Source organism: Arvicanthis niloticus, chromosome 10 (assembly GCF_011762505.2).
Source record: "Arvicanthis niloticus isolate mArvNil1 chromosome 10, mArvNil1.pat.X, whole genome shotgun sequence".
NCBI lineage: Eukaryota > Metazoa > Chordata > Mammalia > Rodentia > Muridae > Arvicanthis > Arvicanthis niloticus.
Genome location: NC_047667.1, coordinates 39,785,791 through 39,809,236, shown reverse-complemented (window position 1 = coordinate 39,809,236; position 23,446 = coordinate 39,785,791). Strand labels below are relative to the sequence as shown.

General features: G+C 43.9%; 1 protein-coding gene across 4 annotated transcripts in view; it reads left to right on the top strand.

Annotated features, from left to right (window-relative positions):
• Window positions 1-23,446, top strand: part of Rgl1 (ral guanine nucleotide dissociation stimulator like 1) — a 243,937-nt gene that overhangs the window by 176,088 nt on the left and 44,403 nt on the right. For all 4 annotated transcript variants that reach the window (XM_034512785.2, XM_076941338.1, XM_034512786.2 and 1 more), the window contains 2 exons: window positions 152-360; window positions 15,433-15,510. In XM_034512785.2, coding sequence (XP_034368676.1) covers window positions 152-360; window positions 15,433-15,510 — 287 coding nt within the window. The remainder of the gene's footprint in view (window positions 1-151; window positions 361-15,432; window positions 15,511-23,446) is intronic.

Here is a 23,446-nt window from a genome sequence, read left to right as displayed (position 1 = left end):
ATTCTGCCACACTGAATTCACAGGACTGTACACTGCCTTACAGGACTTTGAGAGAATCAGCATGAGAGTAGACTAAAATACTATTTCAAGGTTTTCAGTTTTACATCAGGGAGTGATGCCGTCTGATGCTAATAATGAATTTGTCCCATAGGTTGAAGGGGACCAGCTGCCTCCAGGACACACAGTGAGTCAGTACGAGACCTGTAAGATCAGGACAATCAAAGCTGGCACACTGGAGAAGCTTGTGGAGAACCTGCTGACAGCTTTTGGGGACAATGACTTTACCTATATCAGCATCTTCCTGTCGACATACAGAGGCTTTGCCTCGACTAAGGAAGTGCTGGAGTTGCTGCTGGACAGGTAAGCTCTAAGGGCAACGTCGAGGGGAACCGAAGGCTGTGCACAGGGAACACAGTGTTCCTGAATCAAGGTCACTCAGAAGTCCGGGAAGGAGGAAGACAGAGATTAACTAGAAAAGCAAACCTTTGGAACGAGTGTCATGCAGAGAGGCAATTGCATGGTCTGTTTCTAGGGTAAGAAATCCCATCCAAAACGTTCAGAAAGGCTGAATATGGTGGTATATGCTTCCAGTCTTGGTATTTGGGAAGATGAACCAGCCTAGACCACATAGCAATGCTTTGTCTCAGAAGCAAAAGCAAAAACAAAGAAAAACTAAGTAATAACCTGCAAAAAAAAATAACAGAAAATTAAAAGTAGGTATTATAAACATAGATTTAACTATTTATAAATTTCAGTTTCTGTTTGCTACTCTTAGTTTCAAATTTGATACAGATTAATTTTTACGTTTTATAATTTCTATACAAGTACTTACCCAGCTAGGAATCTCCTTGTTCTGAGGACTGAGTGTGCTCATGTGTGTGATCTGTAGGAAGAAGTTGATGAGTCGGGGCTTCGGCAGTGGCAGTCAGGATTGTCAACAATCACCTTGGAGTCAGTGTTTATGGTCATGTGTGTGAGTGATGTCCGTGCTCCCTGTGGTAAGGAGCATGTGCACCTCAGCAGTGTACACTGTGACTCACACAGGACAATCTTTGTTTTCCCTTTACCTTTGTTTTATTTATAGTAAAACTTAGGTACTTTGTAAACATATTATTATGTTGACTTAGTCCTGGGACAAAGAAAACTGTCAGCCAAACAATTGTTTTAGGATCCTGAGACTCCTCATTCAGATCCTTGTAGTCTGGGGTTTCCTGCCTAAGGAAGGAAGTGGGAGCCAGTGCTTTTGTTAGGCTGTGTGTGCGTGTTTGTGTGTGTGTGCGCGCACACACACGTGTACATTTATTTAATTTTAAAGGAATACACAATCATGTTGAAAATGTTAAAAATTCCTTTATGATGGAAAGTATGAAAAGAAATAGTAAAATTTTCTCAAATTGCTGTCTTTCTCAAGAAACATTTTAGGTTTTGAAATATAAATTTCATATACACATGAAAAAGTTACATTCTTAATATACAAAGCATCATAGCTATTGTCTTTAGAGACATATTCGTCTGTCAGAAGAACTTATGGAGTCCCTTGTAAGAGGGCTGCAGGCTGGGCAGTACTGACAGCCCTGCCTGCCTATGTGGATTCCCAGCACGTATTTAATACAATGGAATCAATCAGAGTAACAAAGTATCCCACAAGCTTTATTTTCTGTATTTATCCATCTTGTAGATATTTGAGTTCAGTCAGTGAATCAGCATTTGTAAAAGGCTTATAATAGTGGCTACCATATTTAAAGCACAAGAATTGTGAGTTATTATTCCAAGTAAGCACACGTGGGTAGGTTTTCCAGCTTTTTTAGTGTGGCTTCCTAGTACTACTGAGTTGATGATTTCATGGATAAAGAATTAAACACTTTTTAAGTTTTTAAAATTGTTTTGAAAAATTTGTGAGAACAATACCACAAGGATCATCTTTGTACATAAGCATGCTTTCTTAATGCTGAGAGTCCTATAGTATAATTTCATGGAAGAGTAACTACACCAGGATATAGGGATTTAGAAGCCTGCCATCTGGGCCTCCAGAAGGTTGCACCAGTCATACTGCTGTTCTGAGCATTATCTGTGGCCTTATCCCAGGCCACACCCTCCCCAGCTACCAATGTTTGTCTCCTCCACTGAGAGGTCTTTACCTGATCTGTCCATTGAAGAATAGGTCCAGGACTCAAGCTTCTCATGTTTGTGAGTAGAGTTTGGTTCAAAAACCACACCATTAGTTGGGTGTGAACTCCTCCTATCCTATACTCTTTTCCTTTGAACTATTTTGACCTAGTTATTAGTCATCAAATTATAATTCTTTGTGTATTAAAGACATTCAGGTTTTGGTTTTTTTTTTTTTTTTTTTTGCTTATAATTATATTGGGAATATTTTTCCTAATGTGTTCTTTGATTTTAAAGTCTGTTCATTAAGACTTGGTATATAACTTTTATGTGATATTTCTGTCTGTCTTCAGAAAGGCTTTGAATAAACAACTTTCTATTCCAGGTTAAGGTTATTGACAAGAGTAGTGTTTGTTAGCTTTCTGTCCCTGTGACACATATCTGACACAGTCAACTTACCAAGGGAGAGGGTTGATTTCGGGCCCAAAGTTTAGGAGGTTTCAGTCTGTGATGGATCGGCCCTGCTGCTTTTAGTCCTGTCACAAGTCAGTGTATCACGGTGGGAATGTACCGTGGGGCGAAGCTGCTCGCCTGTGAGTACAGAGTAGAGAGAAGGAGGGCTGAGCTTTTATACTCTCCTCTCAAGGGGGCTAAAGACTGCCAAGTAGGAAATGCCATGTAAGCTTCCACCACCTCCCGCTATCCCACCCTGGAGGCATCAGACCTTTAACACAGAGACGCTTTGGGGGTACAAGATCCTAAACATTGGGTCCATGTTTTGTGGGTGCACACACAGAAATGATTGGCTCAGTGTTCACATTCAGGGATACTCATGAAACATATATTCTTTATGGTACACTGATCTGCCCACTGTGTCCTGTGCTGTGACAGAAAGATCTGTGTTGTTTTCTGCGTGACAGTACTTGACAGAATATTAAGCCTGGAATGAAGTGTGAGGGTGGTGGGTCTTTTTTTTTTTTTTTTTAAATCATGGTTCTTATGTAATAGTTCATATGTGTAAGTAGAACTTGGAGAATTATGTGAAGTTTCTCTTTTCAGTACTTCATAGCTGTGTTGGCCGTCAGTATGCGGAAATGAAATTCTCTTACAAGTTCACTTTGAATCAGTGACCTCTTCTCCATAGGAGGTAACTTCACTGATAATAGCCCACAGATGTCCACAGTGTGTAAAGGGATGCACGTAAGCTCCAGCTGTCTGTCTTAAAGACTGGACACACACGCACACCAGGAAATAGAGTGTTTAGTCTATGACATTTTATTTGGTGATTTAAAAAAAAAAATCTATTCTTTGTTTTATAGATAGAATCATTGGGTTTTTTTTTTTTTTAAACACTAACTGGATAACAATGATTAAGTAGTAGATCCAATATGAATTCAGATTGCATTGAATTCAAACTCTCATTTGAAGTATAGATGAATAAAAAATTAAGATTTAGTCTGGGCCATGTGAGTAGGCTTAAGGCTGGCTTTGAGCGTGATCTCAGAGTTCAGTCCATGGCTTGTTTCTGCAGTGAGGGGATTAAGGGCAGAATACCTGTGTACTGTAATATGCAGCAGGCATTCTGCAAGACATGGAGTAGACAGGACTCAGAGAGAAACGATTCAGTCTCTGCCCCGAGGTAGTTCAGAGATGCTTTACTCTGAACTGATGGTGCTTAAACTCTGGGGCTCTTCACTTGAGGCTCTTCCCCACGACTCTACCCTCTTAATTTTATATTCCTTTCCCTTGCGGGAACCCCTCAAATTGCAAAGGCCAGTTCCATCAGACTTAGACCCACCCCTCAGAACAACATTTTCCTGCAAAAGATAAGGCTGGCATGCATGCACTAAATAAGTCATCATACAGGGTGGCATAGAGTTCTACTCTGTGTTGGCAGAGAAGTTCCGAGTTATTTTGCTTTCTCTGCAGACATTTAAGCTTGTCTGTGTGTGTGCCAACCTCAGCAGGAATACTTCTTCCTCACCTCATTCCTTACTCAGGCTGAAATCTCCTGGCCCTGTCTCAGCCTCCACCGAAATCCAACTGTAGATTCTGTGAAATTAGATTCCTAAATTGGTTGTTTATTGTGCAAACTCACCTATGCTGAAGATAACCATTGGAAATACCATTTTCACACCGATAGGTTGATAGGCTTTTTGTGAGCCTCAGACAGAATTTTTAAGGTGTTTCTTTTGGTGTCTACAGTGGCCTGTGAAGGAACGTTGAGAGCTGAAAGCAGTATGTGCTAATCCTGTAATAACCAGACAAGAATAGACGCATGCAGCTGCTGCTGTGTTCGTTTCCCACTGGAGTCTGGCTTATGTGAAGTCAAGCTTTGATTTCCCTTAAGACTTCCGGTTGTAGCTCATTATGTATAGGACTGTTTACTTTCTGGGATTTCTTTTTAATTTGTTCATAGTTTTGTCTTGTTTTTTTTTGTTTTTTGTTTTTTTGTTTTGTTTTGTTTTGTTTTGTTTTTCCCTAGTTTGGGTCTGTGTGATTGACAAGTAGTATTTTGAAGTCATGAATAGCTAATTCCATGTTTATTTTATCCTTTATTTATCCTTTATCGGGGTGATCGGAAACTCACAAGGGCTCCTGCTTGCCGTTCTTTTTTGCCATGGCCCAGACCTAGGTTTTCTTTGCTTCCTTTTAACCTAAGAGGAAGTTAATTAATTGGGGGTTGACTGTGTTGGGCTTTGAGATTTTATTTTCTCTAATGTCAAGCATACATTTCACTCAGAGAAGTCTGGGTAAAGCCCCATCCCACCATTTAAAGAAGCAGGGAGAGGATAGCACTGAACATGCAACCTCGGATGTTGGCAGAGGCCCGCCTCAGCGAGTGGTCCTCAGTGAGAGCTGAGAACGGCCCACAGAGGTACAGACCCTTGTGTTTTCAGTCTTGCTTTCTCTCATAGCTAAGTTAGCAAATGCTAGCATCATGGTGAACAGGGAGAGCCAGGTCTCCAGAAACCCTGGCCAGGCCATTCTCAGCCCCCAGGTTAGTGTGGAAAGCACTAAGTTCTCATGCATTGCAAGTGAATTCCCTGAAAGGACTCTTGGGAAGCTTAAAGGTGGAGGGCACCTATGAACGGAGACAAGGCGAATCAGTAGGTTTTTGAGTAAATTTCTACTTCCCGTATCTGCTTGCCATGTGTTTTCACAAACATTATCTCACACCATTTGTTTATTACAACTCTGTGCTCACAAATGAGAATCCAGTGGCTTAAGCAAACATTCAGTGGGCAAGCAGCAGAGAAGGGATCAAAGCTTAAAGCTTCCCCACGTGATTCACACCCGCTTTTCTGGTGTGCCCAGCACCTCCCATGCTAACTCACAGAGAAAGGGCGACTGGGGAAGCCTTCTTAGTCATTTTCCTGGCTGCTTCCTCATTTCATTTTCCCTGGAAATGATATTTCACAAACTTGGGGAATCCACTACAGCAGTACTCTCGGTTGCCAACTCCGAAGTTGCTTATCAGCTGTTTAATGCAAAATGCCTACGCACAAGGCACTATGTGAAAATGGCGCCAAGCCTGCCACAGTTCCCACCATCTTAAATATGTAATGCGTGCTGGTAGACAGGACACTCATCAAGCCAGCTTACAAAAAGATGCAAATAGTTAAAACTGCTGTGACCCTCATGCCAATAAGTCCAACACTTGGGAAGCTGAGGCAGGAGAATCACTGTGAGTCTGAGGTTTGCCTAGGATACAGAATGGGACCCTATCTCAACCTTATCTTACCAAGATGTTTTAAATTTACTTGGGGTGGGGGGAGGTTTCCTTAGGCCAAAAATGCTTCCTGCTTTCAGAGTTTTTGGATATTTTATGGAAAAAAGCAACTTTCTCTTTCTTTCAGTATGAGATTTGTGTGTTAGGCAGGTACAGTGGTTGAGTAGGGCATAGGAATTTAAAAAAAAATTAGATTTATTTCCAGTTTGTACTCTGAAATACTTTTAAATGTCGCCCAGAGTCTGTGTGAGAGAAGCTTAGATCCTAGTGAGGTATTGTTGGGGGCGGGGAGGGGGCCTACAGAGGAACCATAGTGACAGGTCTCCAGGACCTGGAGGCCTCACAGAGGACAGGGAGCCTCACAGAGGACAGGGAGCCTCAGTCCCTCCTCCTTTGCTTTTATTCTTCCAGGCTGTGAAGTAAGCAGGTTTGCTCTTCCATGCCTTCCACTGTTATGTGCCCCCTTGCTCAGACAGTCAAAAACAACAGGGCTAACCAAGCATGGACCAGAGTTGAGCCAAAGTAATTTTATTCTCTTTATAAATTTGTAAATCAGATATTTGTTACAGTGAGAGAAAGCTAACTGACTGGCTGGCTAATACATACTCCTTCCTGGTTTTTAATCCTCTCAGAGTTGGGTTCTGTAGGCATGCAATGGTAATATCAAACAACACTTTGTTGTAGGGTCCTGTGTCTTGTTCCTTAACCACACAATGGTAATATAAGGTAACACTTTGGTTGAAGGCTCCTTCTGTGCTTTGACTTGATAGTGAAGGGAAAATTTACAACTGGAGAACATGACTGGTGTTTTCCTTTCTCTGTGGTGTTTTGTGATGATCTGAAATTCCCACATTGACTTTGTGTCAATTCTTGGACTGCCACACCTCCGAGAGGAATGATGCTTGTGGTGGGAGGGGGTGGTGTAAGGAACAGTGCCTAACAAATATGTCATTCACGGCTGTTGGAGTGTCTGGAAGATATCGCTGTGGATGTCACTCAGATTGTGATCACGTCTACTAAAGGGTCTAACCTGCCTGCTGAGCGTACTGTCCTATCAAGACAGTGAGGACTAAGACATGTTCTTAGTAAAAAAGAAAAGAAACAAAACTGTGCCCTTGACAGCTATGAACTGGTAGTAGTAAGTTTTGTAAAAAGCATGTCATACAAATCTGTTCTCAAACGCCTCTGTAGAAGCAGCTGGCTAAGGATGCCCGAAGTACAGTATGTCCCAAATGACTTCACCTCACTTAAAAATAACCAAGTTTTCATCTAGTCCCAAAGTTAAACTATGCACTGGACAAGTAGTCATAGGTTCATGCTAGCATGTTGCCCAGAGAAGACAGGTGATTCTTTGCTCTGTGTTCCTTCTGGAGGTGGCAAGGTATCTAGTATCCTTTCTCTGTTCTTTCTCTGGAAAGAGGCTCTCAGTGGGCAAAGCTGAAAGAAGCAGGTACTGGAGTGGCTCAGGTGTAATTTTCTTAGTACCAGTCGTGGCTTTTCTAACCTTCTGCTTGTCTTAAGAGTACAAAAGTTCAGCTTCCATCCCTGCTGCTAGGAGTTTTTCAAAATGATGGTGTTAGTTTTAGTGACTGTTCTCCTGAGTTCCCACAGGACCCAGTGGAAAGAAGGAGTCTCAGTGCCTGTAAGCCTTCTTCCTCTGATGTATGAGGCTGGAGAGACTTAACGGCCTGTGGGCTTCAGCTCATTCTGCTGATACAGGGCAAAGCCTTTCAGGAAATCTCAACATTGCTTTGTTTCTTTGTTTCTTGTCTAGCTTAAAATGCAAACATCCTGGATATCCTGATAAGGATGGCAGTTTCTTAGTAAAAGATTTCATTTCATTTTTTAACTTTTTAAAAATAGTAGATAAGTTTAAATATCTAGGTCTGGGTTTTGATAACTCCTTGGGCAAAGTTAAAGCCCTTGGGTGTGTTTTGTTAGAAAAAAAAAGATAAGTTGAGGTGAGGTTGGCCCTGTGTGAGAGCTGGGGTTACTGATAGTGTAGGTGAGGGGACCACGGGAAGCTGTGGGCATCAAAATGTCTTTTGCATAAAAAAAAAAAAAAAAAAAAAAAAAAAAAAAAAAAAAAGGAGTTTAAAAAGTTGTAGGTCGCCTTTAATCCCAGCACTTGGGAGGCAGAGGCAGGCGGATTTTTGAGTTTGAGGCCAGCCTGGTCTACAGAGTGAGTTCCAGGACAGCCAAGGCTACACAGAGAAACCCTGTCTCGAAAAACCAAAAAAAAAAAAAAAAAAAAAAAAAAAAAAAAAAAAAAAGTTGTAGGTCCATTTTTTATGAAGTGTTATTTTCCTGCTCTTGCGTGTTTTCTCATATTGAGAACTATTTAGCTCACAGAACTGCAGAGCCTTTGTAATGATTTACACATCCATCTGTAGCAGGCAGAGATGGAGGAAGGAGGGCATGAGTCCTTGTGAAAATGCATGTGGAAAGGAACGTGGTCCAGCTGACAGCTTGCCTTTCAGTTCCCTGAAGCCCGTACATTGTCTGGACTTCAGACCAATGTACCTGTTAAACAGTCAGGTTGGAAGCTCCTGAATCTGTGGCAGTTGGTTGTAGCAGCAATAACTAAGAAACAAGGACATCTTAGGGAGATTGTCTCCTAAAATCTCATGTTCCTGGACTCAGGGGTGCCAAGGGTCAGATGTGTACCCTCTGCCTTTGTTTTTAGGACCCTATGCCTGATCATCCGTGGTCTCACAGCTCAGAAATCACTGCCAGAAGCCTGGGCCTCAGCAGACAGGCACTGTTACTGTTTTCTCCTGTAACTATGCCAGTTCCCTTGGGTTAACCAGAAAACTTTAATCTGGTACTGTTTTAGAACTACCTCTAACCATAGTCACACGAGGGAAACTGGAAACAAGTTCTCTCCTTGGCTACTTTGATTTGGTAATTCAATTGATTTTTTTTTTTAACCAAGTGGACCTACATCCCACTCAGCTGAACCGTGGGAATGTCTGTGGAACCCAGGAGACTGCAAAGTCCTGATCTGTGGGACTGTAGTGGAGTTCTGCTAACACAGACACTGAAGGGATGCTGTCAAAGGCTTGGCCTCACATCATGACCAGTCTTTCTCTTCCTGAAGTAGGGTTTGTAAGACCTGAGATACAAAGCTTTTTCTTTCCTTCCCCACTTAGCAACAGCGGCAGGGCATGCAGGATACAGGATACATTTACCTTTTTTTTTTTTTTTTTTAATCTGAGAAGAATATTGAATTACTTTGAAAGATTCTTTTTAAAGTGTGTATATATTTGGAAGTTAGAAAACTGACAAGAGCCAGGCGGTGGTGGCGCATGCCTTTAATCCCAGCACTTGGGAGGCAGAGGCAGGCAGATTTCTGAGTTCGAGGCCAGCCTGGTCTACAGAGTGAGTTCCAGGACAGCCAAGGCTACACAGAGAAACCCTGTCTTGAAAAACAACAACAACAACAACAACAACAACAACAAACCAAAAAACCAAAAAACAAAACAAAAAAAAAAAAACAAAAAAGAAAAGAAAACTGACAAGAACTTGAGAGAGAATGTGGATATTCTGAGTGGTAACTGGAAAGTTTTCAATTTAACTCATAATCTAAAGCAATAGTTTTTGACTATTTTCTAGCAATTGGTTAAAAAAAAATGTAGATCACAAACTCCTTTAAGAGTTTGCTCAAGGTCCTCAGGGATGGCCCGGTAGGTCAGAGCACACACGAATGAAGGGCCTAAGTGTGAATCCCAAACATCCCCCTAAAACATCAGAGTGGCCACCCCACCTATAGCCCCAGTGCTGTTGGGGGTGCAGAGGCAGGAGAATTGCTGGTGTCGGTGCCAGCCTCTCTCCAGATTCAGTGAGAATCCTTGGCTCAGAGAATGGTAGAGAATGACTCCCCTACGCCCCTCCCTGTGACCCCTCATTCTCTCTGGCCTCTGCATACATGCGGAAGTGTGTGTACCTGCACACGTAAAAGTGCATACACTACATATATACACCTCACTCATACTTACACACATGCCCCGTCCCCAGAAGAGTCTACTTGCTAACACCAGGATCTTTCTTTAGAAAAAAAAATGTTGATAATAATAAACTTACTCAAGGATCCTGGCTTCTGTTTCTCCAAGCAGAGGATGCCTAGAATATGTTCTCCCCCACCCCACCCCCATGGCTTTATTCTTTCCCCTCCAGTAACCAGCTTCACAGTGGGAACTGCACTTTTCCAAGATAGCCCAAGTGACCATGACCCAGTTCTTTGTCAGACCTGGGAGGTGGGAGTGCCTCCCAAGGAGGGCATTATTCAGGGTGCTTCAAAACAAGCCTGTCTGGTCTGTGGGAAGCAGTGCAAAGCCTTCCTAGGCTCCACGTGAAGTTCCAGACAACTGTTGGCCGCTGCATGCCTGGCGCTCTCCCGAGTGAAGGTTCTGGACATTTCTTTCATGCCTTACAGCTTGAGTTCTTGTGGGTCAGTGAAAGGATGCCCAAGTGTTCTGAAGCTGGGGTTCATTCAAAGACTCCCAGAGGGCCTTAAGTCAGCAGCTTCCTGTGTGGTCTCTTCTTCTTCCACTTCCCCCCCTCTGTCATTCACTGTTCCCACCAAGTATCCCCTCCTTCCTCTGCCCTTCCTAGGCTTTCGTTTATTCATAGCAGGAGAAGGTAAGCTAGTCCTTGATTGTGTTGACTGTCCACTACACCAGGCCCAGGGCTGTAGTAGGAGGCAAGAGAGAAGTAAAACCCAATCTCCTTCTGATGTGCCAGGCCATGCTGACCTCCAGGCTTGCCCAGGCCTCACTGCTCTGTTCTTTACTCTGCCAATGTTCAGGCGTGCAGTGTGCCGTGTGTGTGTGTGTGTGTGTGTGTGTGTGTGTGAATGCGTGCAGTGTATTGGCAAGGGTGTGTGATGGCATGCAGGGGAGGATGTTAGGTGTCCTTCTCTATCCACCTCATTCCCTTGAGGCAGCGTCTTTCGCTGAACCTGGAGGTAGCTCCAGTAATCAATCTTTCTGTCTCCATCCTCCACTGGAGTTTTAATTATATGCAGCCATGCCCAGCTTTTTACATGGCTACTAGAGATTTGAACTGAAGTCACCATGGTCATTTAGGAAGTACTTGTACCCTCTCAGCCATTTCCTTAGCCCCTGTGATTTATTCTTAATGTCTAGAATAATAAGTACCTGGGCACAGTCCTTAAAAAACAATCCTCATCCAATGATGACTAAAGCAGTCCAAGAATGAGCTCATGAATGAGTGAACTGGGTCCTGACATCATAAAATGAACAAGTAGATAGGACCTTCCTTAGAGCATGTGTGGGAGGGCAGTGACTTAGCGCTGGGCCCAAGGCCTGCCTGCCAAGGTTCAAATCCCTATTCCACCTGCCAGTGATGTTGTCCAGGCTTTATTACATACACTTTCTGGGTCACACTTTGCCTCTCTGTGAAATTGGAAGAGTGATAGCACCCTGTAGGGTTATGGGAATCGAGTGAAACAATCCACCAAAAGCAGTTGGCACAGCTCCCGGCACGTAACAAGTTACCTGCTATTACCAGTGGCTCATTTGCCAGCATCAAGCAGGGCTCACAAGGTTCTTTAGGATGACTGCATCCTGGTCTGCTTCTGTTGAGACTTCCCTGTTGGAGCACAGATACGAGATGGTTCTCTCTATAGAGATACGGTGTCTGTGGACAACTTAGGACTTCTCTGAACTACCAGTGCCTGTCATCCCTCACTTGAGATGCATATTAAATACTTTGCTCAGATGGGTTTCAAATAAACTCCTTGAAAGTGGCTCTTCCATATTTAAACATTATGTTTTTTCTTTCTCTTATTCAAGTAATTTTTAGGTTATAGTAAATAATTGCTTACAGCTACACTGTTCAAGGCATTTGTAAGTCTTTCTTTTTTCCTGATGACAGCATGAGAAACCCATGTCAGAAGTTGTCTGGCAGTGTGGATGTCAGTGTAAGTTTTATGAAGACAGGCACTTGCTCCTTGGTGAGCCAGAGGGAGTTGAGCTTTGATCTCTAGCCCTAAGGCGGCTTTGTGGAAATTGGAGATGACATTGTTGACGGGTTTGTCTGTAGCTTTTCTGTTGCCACTAATTAAGCACATACACGTGTACATGTTCTGTTTACCCCCTTGGAGAAGAAGAAGTGAACTTGACTTTGATTTTTGATGGGAAGCTGTGAGCAGGTTCAGGGAAACATCAAAGAGGCATTCTGGTCTGGTAAGACCAACTCTGACATGCACATTAAAGCACTCTCCCTTCCAAAGCTAGATACATTTTGTTTTTCTCATAGAGCATTACTTCTTCATGATGATAAGAAAAGGGCAAGATCAGGCAATCACCCCTGCCTAGTGCAGTCAGTTCTAGAAAGTTCTCCCACCCTTTGCCTTTATAACAGTACATATACCTTTTGGTTTCATACTACTAATACCTCCAGGATTTCTTTTCTTTCTTTCTTTCTTTTTTTTTTTTTTTAAATCTTAAAACTTTTTTCGTGTTAATTTTGGATGTTTTGGATAACCATAGCCAAAGCTCAAAGTAAATTTTTTATGCTCCTAACCCAGTGGTCTCAATCTGTGGGTCACAACCCCGTTGGCAAACCTTTATCTCCAAAAGATCTACATTCCACTTCACAACAGTAGGACAGCAGTCACACAGTAGCAACGAAAGTGATTTTATATCTGGGGGTCACCTCAGCATGAGGAACTGTAGTAAAGGGTCACAGTGTTATGGAGGTGTGAACCACTGTCCTAAGCCCATAAAAGACCCTGTGTGCATGGGGGCAGATGGTGCTTTTGCAGTCTCTGAACCAAGTATTAGATCGGTCCGTTGGCCTGTCTGCAAGCACTGTTGTAAGCTTCAAAGAGCAGTGGGCACAGAGTCAAAAATACTACTCACCTAAAATGTATGTTCTGGTCAGTACCCAACACGACCACACTGCCCTCGTACCATGGTAGGAGACATCACTGAAAGCTGTAGAGAGAGTAAGGGGTGACAGGCTGGTGTTAGAGTTGGGTTGTGTTTTAGACCGGATGTCCAGGGAAGGCCTCACTGATAAGACAGCATTTCATCAAAGACCTAAGGGACCCAGCAGCAGATGCAAGAGGCAGCTGAGAGGAGGAGGGATGATTGACAGGTTGGTGAGGCAGGTGGAGATCAGGAATGAGTGAGGGGAAATGTGGAAGTTATGGACAGAGTGCAGTGAGCAGAAGATTTCATGGTTTCTGGGAGGTGAGACTTGTCTTTTCTCAAACTGGAATCATGGGAGGGGTCTGAAGGGAGAAGGGCCTGGCTCTGACTTCTTTGAACAGAATTGTCTTGATGGCTGGGTAGACACCCACAGAAACAGATTAGTTAAATGGCCGTTGAGTTGCTTTAACCTGAAGATGGCCAGAGTAGAAACAGATAAGAAGTGTTTGGACTCAGGTCTGTAGTAAGTGCAGAGCTGGAGGTTTTCTGCATGGGTCAGATGGAGCAAGATTTGAGCAACTGGACCTTGTGCCCTTCCAACCCTTGCCTGATAATTGACAGCTGCTGGAAGCCTCTGAGTTATTTTTAAACCGTCACCTTGGTCCCAGTTGTGAACTGTGGACAGACACTGGTAGTGAAGAGAAGAAATAGTTATATAATTTAGCCATTGTTAATGGTAACAGGCAAGTTAGTGTACAAGAATGCTCAATCTTTCTTAGCACCAATGGACAGTAAGCTCTGGGGTAGGCATTGCGTTCTGGGGGAGGAACTGAGGTAGGTGTTGGTGCTACCCAGCCTCCACTTCAGCTTCAAAAAGACCCAAAAAAGGAGCAGGGGAGCAGGAGAAATACTAGAGACAAAAAAACAAAAAAATAAGAAGATCTGGAAACTTTGAGTGAAAACCTCTGAAAAGAAAGCTATCAGTAAAATGCACATCTTTTCCTTGAAGGTGCAGTGGATGGATTGTCCTTGTCTATTTATATCTCTCACGGTTCCTAGCTAGCCAGAAGATAAAGGACATTTCCGGAGAGAACAGACAAATTAACATAACAAAACAGAGATCAAGAGCCCTATTTAGTAACTGAGGGCTGTTGGGAGGACAGGAGAACTCGGTGGCAGTACAAATAGCCTCCCCTCTCCTGCACTCTCCCCAGACTCTCCTACTCCAGCAAACCACAAATCCGCTGTGAGGCAACATGAGGACACAGTTCACTATGATGGTGGCCAAAGGAAAGAGCCAAAAAAATCCCACTTTGTTTATTTACTGGGATCTTCATTTCCCACCCTGCCTGGCTCATGTGGGGTTGAGGAAATCTTAATCTGACTGAGCTCCTGTGTCAGGAAGAGCAGAGGGCAGCCCTGAAAGCTGTCAAGGAGCAGGTGCTTCACATGGTGAAGAGGGCAGGAGGGTCCAGATCATGGAAAAAACCACTGTGAGGCCAAGAGACCAATCAATAAGGCTGATGATTTGGAGAAAGGAGCAGGGTGTGTGTGTGTGTGTGTGTGTGTGTGTGTGTGTGTGTGTGTGTGTGTGTAGTGCCCAAAGATACAACCTGGGACATGTCAGGATGGGGTGATTGGGACACCAGATGGATTGACAGTGAAAGCAAGCTTTTTTATATTTTAAGGAATTTGTGAATCCTAAGAACAAGGCGCCATAGGGCAATGGAGCTTTTAATCCCATCATACAAGACAAAGTGTGCTCTTTAAAAATGTAAACCCATCAAATATAAAATTTCTAGTATCAAAAACCTTGGGGGCGACGAACAGCTTTTCCAACTGCAGGGACTCTGAATTCTTTCTTCTTGGGAGGAAAAACTGCAGAAATAGTCCAGCCCTTTCGAGTTAGTGGAATGTTCCTTAAGGATTGAGTGTCAGTTACTAAATACATATTCTCTTATGTTGCTTGCAGAGCTGGAGATTGAAGCCAGGGCCTTGGACATGCTAGGCAAAGCACTCTACCACTGAGCCACTCTCCAGCTCCTAGATATTCTCTGCAAAACAAAACATGGTATATCAGTACAAAATGAACTTTGTCATATGTAGAGTTGAAATAAAAGCTTATTGTATACTTAGGAACTGGTCAACTTCTTTAGTAAAAATTTGAGCCTGTGACAAGCAAAGTTTAAAATACTAAGCACTGACTTCTTTCCCCAAAACAGGACCCTTGTTCTCCTCTCAGCCTGCTTCTACATCAGCCTAGCTTAGGGTAGGTGTAGTCACAACTCCAACTGTTGCCTGTAGCAAGGCTCTATTCTCCACCCCAGCCTCTGAGTTCAGGGTTGTTTCCAGGTCCCTCCAACACTGATCCACTCAGAAGGAGACCACACTCGCAGGTGTCTCATGGATGCAGCACTTTTGTGCCCGTGTAGGGCCTGCGTTTCACAAGTGTGCTCACACAGCTGTGTGTCCCTGGCATAGAGACAGCAGAGGGGAAGCCAGGCCTGTGAGAGCTCCTGAGGAGTCCGTCTGCCTTCTTTATACTGTGTGAAATCTGGTCCTCTTGCTGAGATGATGCCCTATGTATAGAAGACATTCCAGGGACTATGGATTATTGTGACATGTTGTCTTATGCCTGGATTTGTATAGAGCAGCCTTATGACTATTTTTGTTTGCCCATTTTCATCTTTAAAGGTACGGGAACCTGACAGGCCCAAACTGTGAGGACGATGGAAGCCAGAGTTCACCGGAGTCCAAAGCCGTGATCCGGAAGTGAGTGCATCTTTCTTCTCCTTAGCACCACACTAATTCTTAGTCAGGGCAGGGTCTTGGCCAAGCTCAAGCTTGGTGGATTGACCAAGCCAGCCCAGTCAGTCAACAGGTTCTCCAGGTCAGGGGTGCGGATTTAAAAAAAAAAAAAAAAAAAGACGCCGGGCAGTGGTACCACACCCCTTTAATCCCAGTACTTGGGAGGCAGAGGCAGGTTTATTTTTTCCCCAATCTGCTTTTATACCATTTTAATTACATGCAAGTACTTAGGTCAGTTCTGGGTTGAGGAACTAGCAATACAATAAATGCAAATAGTCAAGGAACAAGCAGGACAGTAAGCAAAGTGGTCACTGTTTCTAAGGGCTTGTCAGGATGACCAAAATATCCGAGCCAACTTCCCATCCTAGCCCACAGTCATAGTCATGCCTGAAGCCTACTTTTTTGTTCTAGCCTAAGATTTAGATTCCTGACTAAAATTACTTCTCTGTTTTAGCCTAAAATTAGATACCTGCCTGAACTTACTTTCTTGTCATGACCCAATGTCAGATTCCTGCCCAAAGCCTATTTCCTTGTCTTTGGCCAATGTCAGATTCCTGCCAAGCGGCCCCAAAAGCTCTCCACAGTGGGTGAGCATGGTGGTGTGTGCTTGCAATCCTTGTTTTGAGTTTGTAAAGTAGAAAGTGTGATGAAGGAGTCTAGACAGCTGTCAGGGTGAGCACAGTAAGTGGGAAGATAGAAGGGGTAGCTGTATCCCAGAAGCTGTGTGAAGCAGAGTTCCAGATGGGCTACCCACCCTGTCCAGTGCTGCCATACATATATCAAGTGGAGAGGGCTCTGAGAGTGACTTCCTGCCCAGCAGTCCTGGGGGTTCCAGTGATGAGGGCAAGTAGTTTTAGCGGATGGAGGGAGGTGTGGTGAATGTAGAGACGGAGGATTCAAATCTCATAGCACACGGTCTGGGGGTTAGGAAGGCTTTTTGGTTTGTGTACCAGGTATGGTCTGTTTTAATTGACAGTTGTTCACAGTAAAGAGAATGATCTAGAAGACACTGAAGAAGAAATAGCCATAGTGTGGAGCTAGAGGCCACTGTGGGGCTGAGTTCTGGAACGGGTTGGATAGATATTCTGGGATCCAAAAATAATCTCTAGTGTCAAATACTCATTTGGGGCCAAAAATCAGAGAGTGGGAACATGGTTGGACTCTTCTGTTTAGTTTTTAACTCTCCAAAAGATTTCCTGACGACTCCCAGGCCTTAGAGACTGTAGGTGTGGAAGTAAGAGATCACAAGTAAGATCTCGGCACCTTAAATTTCATTGATTTTTTTTTTTAAATAATTTTATTGCAGAAAAGTAGACACACTAATGTACATATTTAAAAGTCAAGGGCAAAGTATGGTACAAGAAAACCATTACATTGTTACTTCAGGAGATGGGCTCTGGGAGGAGTGACATTTGAGAAATGGTCAAGCCTTGGATAGGAGGAACTGGCCAAGCAGAGGGACCAGTAGGGCCAGGTCAAGGAAATTCAATATATGTGGAATTTTGAAAAGCAACAGAGAGCAGTTAGAGCTACTTTATGGTGTTACATGTGGGTAAGGAGCGTCTATGGGGCTGAAGCTAGTCCGAGGTTACACTGCAAAAGACTTTAATGGTTCACATGAGGTTTGGATTTCCCCTAGTGAGCTGTGGGCCAGCAGATATCAAGGTTTGTGTAGATGGAAAACATTTTAAGATAGATCATCAGGATGGGATCACCTACAGCTCAGCATCCATGAAGCTCTTTAGAAATGAAGACAATCTGCTTCTAGGCCAGTGGCTCTCAGTCTGTACCTCACCACCCCTTTGGGGTCACATATCAGATATCCTGGATATCAGATATTTATATTACAATTCATAGCAGTAGCAAAATTAGTCATAAAGCAACAAAATAATTTTATGTGGGTGTCATCACAACACGTGGAACTTTATTAAGGGGTCAGAGCATCAGGAAGGTTGAGAACCACTAGTCTAACTTGACCTAATGGACTAGAACCTGCAGCTTCAGAGCCTCGAGTGAGTCCTGAGCACGTTAGGGTTTGGAAATCACAAGCTTAGAGTGTTTAAAATGATTTTTGTTCACCCATGAAAAGTCACTAAAATGTGATTTTTATACTGGTGGGTGTTTATGAATATCCAGAAGAGGGGGCGTCAGTGACTGGCGTGGCTGAGTGGTGAGCTGTGAGTGGACTCAGTGCAAAGCACCCTGTCGTCCACTTGTCAGAAGGCAGTCAGTCTGGAATTCTACCGTTTGATTAGCCACAGGAAGAAGCAAGAAGAGTACAGTCTGAAACATACCCAGAGCCTTTCTGCTTCCCAGAGGGTGTTCTAAGATTAAATGGGTTTGGGGGAAGTAACAGTTAGGAAAATTGATTGTACCCTGAATGTGAAAAGCCATGTTCATTATTTTAAAGCCCCACTGAAATTCATTGTACACTCAGAACACTACTGTGGGTGAAACTCCAGGCTAAGCTGTTTTAAAGGGCTTTAGAGTTTTAAGCATGTGAGACCTTAACAAAGAGCTTCACACAGTACTCCCCTGAGGGGTCCGTCATCTGGGGACAATAGTCCTTTCCCAAAGCCTTACAGTGACTTGGTGGAAAGTTCTTGACCCCTTTGCTCAAACTGAGTTGCCTTTTTAAAAGAATTGTGCCTGATGAACACATAGCACTTGATTTTATAATAGGTCGCTCTGTCCCCCAGACTCTGGAATGTTGAATGCCGTCTCTTGGTGACCTCTTGCTTTCTTCCACTCCCCTTTCTTCCAGTTTTTCTCCCTTTATTAATTTGTATTCCATGTTCCCATTATCGTCTTACACTGTCTTTTCTGTTGACTATCCTTCTGACAGTGTCCATCTCTACATGACCACTGCCTTGCTTTCCTGAGAAGAAACCAGGGGAGCACCTCCCCCAACCTGTATGTAACACTGCAGATCCCTCAGGCGCCCACACCTCTGGCCCCTGACCCAGGCAATGAGTATGGGCTTCCTCCTGGCTGTGGCTGTGTAGAAAGCGTGGTTTTGTGGTACTGTTCTCACAGGGTGACTGTCTCCCCGAGAGCATTGACTAGCTTTTGGAGACACTTTGGCTGTGCCTAAGTTGGTGTGTGACACTGGCATCTAGTAGGCAGAGGACAAGATGACAGTAGACACCCACAGTGCGCAGGACGAGGCTTGTCCCTCCCATTCGGTGATATGACATTAAATAGCTCAGTGCCTTGGTTGGAAGCCCTGCCTGCTGCACAGCCTCTGTGGGCCTCTAAGCGGGCTCCTTTGAAGGCTATATCCACTTGTGTTCCTTCTCATAATCAGGTGAGTCAAATGCTGCAGCGGTCCAGGAAGCCACATGGAAGGTGAGACTCCCAGCTCCTGCCCCTTACCAGCCAAAACAACCTCTGTGTAGTCACTTTACGTCTCTTGGTTTCAGGGTTCTCATCTGAAAATTGAGCTCTTGGAACACACAATTTGGTTTTTAGAAACAAAAACCAGAAATGTGGTCCAAGTACTATACTAGGCTTTTGAGAAATTTCCTTGACTGTTTTCCTCTGAGAAAGCATATGTAACAGACGGAATAAAACTGTCAGAAAAAGGAGTCAGGCTCTGATTGGCTTATTGCTCCATCATGACATCACAGCTGTTTCCTGTGGTCATAAATAAAGAGCTGAAACACTGTGCAGTGGGATAATGCAGGGAGTGGCAAATGCCGCTGTTTTCTTTTGCTGTGCATCTGTCCCCTTGTGATTTCAGGTGGGCAGCATGCAGCAGGAATCTAGTGACTTTCTGAAAACCAAACACTCCACTTCAGGGCAGTTGCCTTCAGTTTTGTGGACCTACTGGGAACTGGGAGCAGGGCCTGCAAATCACTATTGGATTTACCCGTGAATTTTAAGGTGCCCAAAATGGTTTGGTTTTTTTCCGTTTTTGTTGTAAATTGTAGTAGGATCCATATACTTTATATAAGCTTCCATGTACCAAGTTGCCAGTCATTTCTGATATTTTAAAAATGGATGTAATCAAGCAAACAAAGGATTAATAAGATGGAAAATATGGAAATACAGATGAAATGTGGTTTCTGGTGTCTTGAACCTGAACTGCCTGGTGTTCTTTATGTGTTAAAAACAAAACAAAACAGCCAATTTCTCGGGGTTGGTTCCAGCCTTTGTGGTGCCCCACTGGAGTTCTCAGCAGTCTCCAGAAAGTATCAGCTGGCTCCACAAGAGGGTCTCAAGTTGCCAAGAAGTCTGTACCCACAGCTTCCAGTTTTTAAGACCTTTGCCACAGTGACTTCTAGTGTTAGGACTAGAGGACTAGAGCCATGTAGAGAACAAACTCCCCTCCCCCCCCCCCCCCCACACACACCCTGACTCCTAGAAATGACCATTATTTGGGAATCAGGAAACCCACTTCCTGCTGTGGAAGAAAACAAGCCAGCTCACATCCATTTCACCTGTGCCCTCTCTGCCCTTCCGCTGACATCTTACATGATAAAGCACTAGTTTTCCAGTGGCAGAACTTGAACCAGAAAGGAAAAAGAAACTTTTCCTAGGACAAATTTATTGTAGCTCTCAGAAGTGAACAGATGCAGGGAAGGGGCGGTAACCAACCAGCTTTCACACTTGAGTTCTTTAAAATGTATGAGAGAGAGGTCTGTGGGGGGGGGGTTGGGGTGGAAGTGGAGGAGGTAGGGTGTGTAACTTTATTTAAAGAGATTAAAACCCCCCAGGCAATGATGCTTTATTATTTTTCCTTTAATCAGGACTCTTTAATGTAGAAATAGCTTCTGTTTCTTTTCCTTTAATTGAGCCCCATCCTTCCCCTTCTGGAATGCCCAGTCTGCTTTCTCAGCCGCTTTACTGTCACCCTGCTTCAAATGGTTAACTCGTCTTATTTTCCTTCCCCCATGCTCAGAGGATACAATGTTGTTCTTGTTAACTTTCTTTCGAAGAGGCTGGGGGTGCTGACCCCAGGGCTCAGGCTGGTAAGAGAGCTAGTAAAAAGTATTAATCCAGGATGTCCAACATCTTTAAAGAAAAGCTGAGGCCTGGAGTTATTAGTGTCTGGGGAAATGGAAAACTCTTCCTGGAATGTTTGCAATCCATAGTCATTCCAGAAAATCCAAATGCCCTAAGAAGGCAATTGAGATTGAGCGATTGCAAGGAAAATGGGAAAGGAAGAGAGATTTGAGGGGCGAGAAAGTGGAAAACCCATAAAAAGCCAAACATAAAGCTGGGCATGGTGGCGCACACCTTAATCCCAGCACTCAGAGGGCAGAGGCAGGCAGATCTCTGAGTTCAGCCTGATCTACAGAATGAGTTTTGAAACAGCCAGGGCTATGCAGAGAAACTTTGTCTCAAAAACCAAAACAAAATAAAAATGAAATATAACACACCAGGCTCTGGCATGGAGGTGCGTATCTGTAAAGTCAGCACACTTAAGTTTGAGTCCAGCCTCAGACACAGAGTCAGAGTCAGTCTCAACCAAAAACAAATGCATGCGCAGAACAGTGCAGTTAGGAGTGCCGTGGCGGTTAGAAGAGCTAAGGGTTATAATGTGAGAGACATATGTATTCATCCTTTAAGTAAAACAGAAGAAATGAGTGATGTGTCACATTAAAGAGAAAGCCATTGTCTGTTAAATGTCTATACAGGGAAGAAAAAGAAAAGGTAAACCATGATTTTTAAAATGGTTTCTTTTTGTGGGATTCGGGCGGAGATTCCCAGAGGGGAAGCTGGTGCTTTGACCAAAGAAGAGTCAGTCAGTGACTTAAGCTGGGCTTAAAGCAGCTTTCTTTAAAAAGAGCAAAAGCAGAGATGACAGTATTTTATTTTTAAGAGTTATTATTTGTATGTGTATGGTTGCCTTGCCTGCATGTATGTCTGTGCACCATGTTTGCGAAATGCCCTAAGAGGGCAGAAGACGTGTCAGATCTCCTGGAACTATTTTTTACAAGCATTTGTGAGCCTCCATGTGGATTCTGGGAATCGAACCTGGGACCTCTGTAAGAATTCTTAATGAGCCGTCTCCCCCAGCCCCATGATGGTATTTTCTACCTGTTGGAAACAGTTTAACAGACATCCTAACCAGTTATGTTTCTGTGGATTCTTATCTCTGTAGAAGACAATGGTTTTCCTCTTGCGACTCTAGCCGCCACCTTTGCCGTCTGTCTGTGGTGTTCTTGCTGCAGGACTCTGTTTTAGTTACCGAATATTTTCTTTTGCCAGCACAAATGTGTGGAGATCCTGCCCTCACTTCGTAGGCCATTAATTGAAGTTTAATCAAACTTGTGTGCTTTGGCCAAGATCAGGCAGTTAGTTCAGGGCCAAGTATTTACAATCAAGTTCAGCTGGGCTTCATACATAGGTCTTTGGTTCTCAGGCCTGCCATTTAGGGCCAAGCATGGGGTTTGCTAGCAATGAGATGGCATCAGTACCCCCAAACCCAGACCAGTGGGGTCTCCAATAGCTCTTGTGAAATGTGATTCCCTCAGAAGGAGATGGGTTGAAGGACCGGAGGAGAGATGGAGAAAGACCAAGTTAGTCCCATCACAGGAGGGCTTGCTTCCTGTCCTTGGTACCTGGTAGCACCTGGCACCTCCAAGGGAATCTCTATCATGGCTGAAACTTCGGCAGGTTATAAGTAGAAGCCTCCTGTTTATAATGCACAAACTCCCTCCTCAGACCAGGGAATTGGGGAAGGAGTTAGCGAGGTCCTGCAGCTTGAATTTTCATGGGTGGCTGATGTGCTTTTCTAGTAATAGCTAGAAGTTATTGATTGCTGAGTAAGAACAGTGCACCATGTGTGCTTTAGAAATCCTGCTAATGACCTTCCACAGTACTGTCCCATCCACCAGAGAGTAGCCTGGGTGGTGGAAGAACTTGTCCAGGGTCATACAGTGGAGGGGAGAGTGCTTGGAGCTAAGCAAGGCCATGCTCTTACAGCAGGGATCCGTTCATTCTTCCCTGAGATAAGAATGAAAATATTTCTTGTAAGTGTGGGAATGAAAGACAGATGTGTGAGTAACCTAGACTTGGGTAATAGGGTCTGGGCGCAGCTCATCCTGCCCTTTGTCTCTGTGTACCCTCCTTCTGGCTAGTCTTGCTTTGAGGCTATTTTTTTTTTAACTGCTCCTTCCCCCACCCCCCACCCCGCAATCCCTGCCTCCTGGTGCTTCGATCTTGATTTTGGCTTTGTTTCCACTTATCTCCTCTGGCCCTATCACAGCCCTCCTTCCATTCCCACCCCAGAGTTTTAATCCTTATTCACTACAGACACCACTGTGTGACTACGGAAAGTACCAAGTACCGGAAGCTGAGCGGATGACCCTGACAAGTCCAGATTGTACTGTGTCACTTCTTCTGGGAAGAGGGGAGGAGAAAAGAAAAGAAACTTTGTCCAGTCCTTTGTTCTTTCCCATCAAGGAAACCATCTTGCTGATAGCTTCTATCTGCCAAATTTCCCTGAGACTCTGGAAAAGCATGCAGTGACTTGTAGAACAAGGTAGAGGGCCCAGCTCTGTCAGGGTCAAGGTTGACAGAATGCATTACAGCCCACCAGCATGACTTGAGAGAGGCACAGCCATGTTCCCCAGACATGCGAGGTGTTCTTAGGCTGTACTTTCTCCCCGTTTGCTCCAGGACTTGATCGAGTTTGTAGAGAATGTCCTATAATAAGGAAACAACATTCTGCTCTTTTTTGAAAAGTTTCTATGTCTTATCTTCTGGCAGTGATTAAATATGAGCTATCATTTCAAATAGGCTCTAGGACAGGAAAAACATACCTCTCAGTGGTCAGAATTATTCTTTTTGTGTGGTGGTAATCTTATTTCTGGCTTGGTATACATTAAGGGTGAGATGATATGCACCCCCCAAACCATTGTATTAAACGTATTAATTCTAGAGTGTGTAG